Source organism: Zophobas morio, unplaced genomic scaffold, assembly GCF_036711695.1.
Source record: "Zophobas morio isolate AGI-343-1 ecotype UQ-CSIRO unplaced genomic scaffold, CSIRO_AGI_Zmor_V1 ptg000016l, whole genome shotgun sequence".
NCBI classification, from domain to species: domain Eukaryota; kingdom Metazoa; phylum Arthropoda; class Insecta; order Coleoptera; family Tenebrionidae; genus Zophobas; species Zophobas morio.
This window is the reverse complement of record NW_026972121.1, coordinates 6,076,082-6,079,880: the sequence shown is the minus strand read 5'-3', so window position 1 is coordinate 6,079,880 and position 3,799 is coordinate 6,076,082. Positions and strand designations below refer to the sequence as shown.

The 3,799-nt window shown below is 38.9% G+C and overlaps 1 protein-coding gene and 1 long non-coding RNA gene across 2 annotated transcripts; both read left to right on the top strand.

Moving 5' to 3' along the window:
• Positions 1-121: 121 nt before the first annotated feature.
• Positions 122-763, top strand: LOC135129677 (uncharacterized). The gene is made up of 2 exons (XR_010280622.1): positions 122-288; positions 346-763. It is a non-coding gene; the product is annotated as an uncharacterized LOC135129677 (long non-coding RNA).
• Positions 764-1,214: 451 nt separating this feature from the next.
• Positions 1,215-3,559, top strand: LOC135129668 (tolloid-like protein 1). The gene is made up of 4 exons (XM_064056899.1): positions 1,215-1,326; positions 1,381-2,526; positions 2,572-3,281; positions 3,331-3,559. Exons 1-4 carry the CDS (start codon positions 1,242-1,244, stop codon positions 3,463-3,465), a joined length of 2,076 nt encoding a protein of 691 aa, XP_063912969.1. The 5' UTR covers positions 1,215-1,241; the 3' UTR covers positions 3,466-3,559.
• The last annotated feature ends 240 nt before the right edge of the window (positions 3,560-3,799 follow it).

The window sequence follows — 3,799 nt, the reverse complement described above, 5'->3', positions numbered from 1 at the left end:
CGCACGCGGGAAATTTAATTCGACAAGGGAGATAAAAAACCGAAGAAAGAAAAATTTTCAAAAAGCAACTTTTTTTATTTGTTTATGAGTTATAGTAAAATTGTTGTTTAAATGCACCTCCAGCCGCTGCGTACTTGCACAACGCACTCTTATCAGTCTCCATTTTCATGTATTTATTTTTCTTATCAGCCTTGCAATATAAATCATTCTATAATGAAATAACCAGATAGATAACGTAACGAATTTTACCCGCAAGTTCTAACACAATGACGACAACTACAAATAGCGGTAAGTAAACTTTGCATAAAAATTGCTTCTATTTATTTGTAGTGAATGTGTTTTCAGGACGACGATGCAGTTTAATTATTTTATCAGCGACGATCATTTTTATCATTTGTACGGTTATAATCGGTTTGTGTGTCAGATTTTTAACGACAGGAAAGGTTCAGCAAGTGATTCTAATCACACTGATATGTGTACTGGGCGTCGTAGGTATGACATCAGTGATTATTCTCGAAATTAGAAGACGGCGAAATTTGAATAAACAGAAGCAGGTGAAAGCAGCAAGGGGCAATTACAAATTGGCGCCAACCGCACCACCAATGTCTAATGCTTCGTCGTGGAGCTACAACAAAAATTACAGCAACAGAACCACCATTCAAGCCTGATACTCCCAAGTGTTTTTTAATGTGTTCAAACTATTTGTAATTTCATTTATCATGAGTTGTTATTTATTTTAATAATTTTCGTTTTATACAATGTGTTTTTATCGTTTTATTACTATTACTCACTCCCACGTCGTTACTCACTCTTATTATGTTACTAAGAGTTAAAGATTTTAAGGTTTCTTACTTAAAAATTGGTCTAAATAATTGAATTTGATTTTAATTTAATTTTTCAAACACGATAAGTATTCTCATTAAAAAATGAAGTCTGACATATGTTTTGAATTCTGTTTACTGGGAAATTTCGGTTTTAATTAGGTCAACAGTCGTAGAAAAAAGGGAATACCCCCTATTACACACAATGAAGTGGATTATTATTAAACTTTATTAGATAACCGTAAAACGGGATCACTGTTTTCGTGATAACTTCTTGTTTTCCTCAGAGAATGGAGTGGAACAGCTTACAATAATTCGTTTTACAGTATCTAACATATTTTTGCAATCTTTGACCTTTCACTTGTAAAATTTACACCATACATAAATAAAAACGCGATTGTTGCATTTTCATTGTCCAAAATGAGTGCACACTACGCACTATTGGTTTTTTTAGTGTCAACAATTGCCACTAATGGTCAAAGTCAAACTTTCACCCCTCTCGCAAGTATTTCTATTAATTCGTCTCTCTTCTTTTTATAACTCTAAAACCACATTACAGCTTGCGGGGCTACTTTCTATCGAAAAACCGGCTCCTTTTCCTCGCCCCCCTTCTACAACCCCTCTAAACCGTGCCAGTGGCGCATCTCCGCAGCCCCCGACGAAAAAATCCTCCTCAACATTACAGACATCGATATCGAAAAATCGCCAGACTGCGTTTCCGGGTTCGTGGAAATCCGAGATGGCTTTTGGCGAAAATCTCCACTGATTGGAAAATTCTGCGGAAAAGACAACGGGTTGGACACCATCTTGTCGACGGGCAATCGCATGTTGGTGTCTTATATGCACAGAACTGGCAACCGAGGGTTTAAAGCCAGTTATCAAGTCTTCTGTGGGGGCGAAATCTACGTAGAAACTGAACATATTTTGCAGTCGCACGAAAACACAGGGAATTATCCAGCTGATAAGAAGTGTCTGTGGACTATTATAGTTCCCGAGGGCCAACAAGTCGTGCTAGACTTCGACAAATTCAACTTAGAACACGAACCCAACTGTTTGAACGATTTTGTGGAAGTTATCGATGCTGGAACTTCGTTGTCGAAGTTCTGTGGAAACGAAACTCCCTCGAAGATTATGTCGTCGTCGAACATTCTCCAGGTGAAGTTCGTTTCGGACTCCTCCGTGCAGAAACAAGGTTTTTCCGCACGCATCATGGCGGAGTACGATGAATGCGCCACTGGGGATGATGGGTGTGCCCATAAGTGCGTTAATACCCTGGGAAGCTACAGATGTGAATGCAAAACTGGGTACGATTTGAACTCGGATGGTAAAAATTGCCAGAAGACTTGTGGGGGGTTGTTGGAGGAGGCAGCAGGTGTGGTCGAGTCGCCCTCTTTTCCCGGGGAGTATCTCCCGAATAAGACTTGCGTCTGGGAGATTGTGACGTCAGCGGAGAATATGGTGTATTTGAATTTTACCCATTTTGATATTGAAGGGAAGAATCAAACTCATAGCAAGAAGGAGAAGTGCGAGAAGGATAAGTTGGAGGTTGTCAGTATGGCGGGGGAGAATGTTCTGAAACGACACGGAATGTTTTGTGGGGGGGTTATGCCAGAACCCATTTTCTCAAAAAGCAGTGTCCTGAAAATCGTTTTCAGCGCGGATGGGGAAGAGGAGAGGACGGGATTTGCGTTGAACTATCTTACATGTAAGTTTGAAACGTTTTTGGCTTATATAACTTTTTTTTTTTTAGATAAAAACACGTGTGATAAATTCAACGGGAACTGTCAGCATGAATGCTACACAACCCCAAGCAGTGGCCGAAAATGCGTCTGTCTGAAAGACTACACTCTACAGCCAAACAACCAGGACTGCAAAAAAGGTCTTTGCGACTACCAGATCTCTTCCACATCCGGGACCATCCATAGCGTCAACTATCCTAACCCATACCCCCATAGCACATCTTGCTCTTGGCACTTTAAAACCACGCCAGGTCACAAACTAGAACTACATTTCGTCGTTTTTGAAACAGAACCAGATAATCAGTGTGCTAGAGACTACGTAGTTATCTACGATGGTCCTTCTTCGGCTTCACGCAACGTAGGAAGACTATGCGGATCTCGATCAAATTTCAAAACGACGTCCACAACTAACGAAATGTTCGTGTATTTCCGAACAGATCACTCGGTAGCTCCTAAGGGATTTGAGGCAAAGTACACTTCAGTCTGTGGAGGGACGTGGAATGTTAGTACTGAGGACAACTACATTTACTCCCATGATGGATATGGACTTACGACTTATTACGCAAATTCGGTTTGTGACTGGAAGATTGTGGCTCTCCCTGCCCACAAAACGTTTCTAGCAATTGAAGTCCTCCACATTGAAGAAACCGACGACTGTGAGTTCGATTTTGTAGAAATTTTTGATGGGGAGGTATCCGCGGGGAAGTTTTGTGGCAGCAATGTAAGTATTTTAAATTTTGACCCGTTGAATGTTTATCTGGGGTTTTTAGGTTACGAAAGAGTTTATCTCTTATAATAATTATACCATCAAGTTCCGAACAGATGACACGAATAGTGATAAAGGGTTTAGGATTAGGTACAAGGGTCTGAAGAATGATCACGTTGTTAAGGTCGATCCGAACTGATTTAAGAAACGAAGGAAAGTGAACAAAAAATTAAAGCTAAACACACATTATACATTATAGTTTGAAAGCAAAAATAAAATTTTTACCTAAATTATTCAACGTTATCCAAAATTAATTTTTCATCCCCACCAACAATTTAATGACGTCACCTCAATACATATTTATAACTATCCTAATAAATTAAGCAAATTTTTCAAAAAACTAAATTAAATAATTACACAAATAAGTCAATAGATTTCGGCAAGGATACCGTTAATATTTTAAATTTAATTTGCTCTCCAGTTTTAAATTTTCTATATTGGAATCTCAAATGTGATGTTTTTTTATTCTTAGA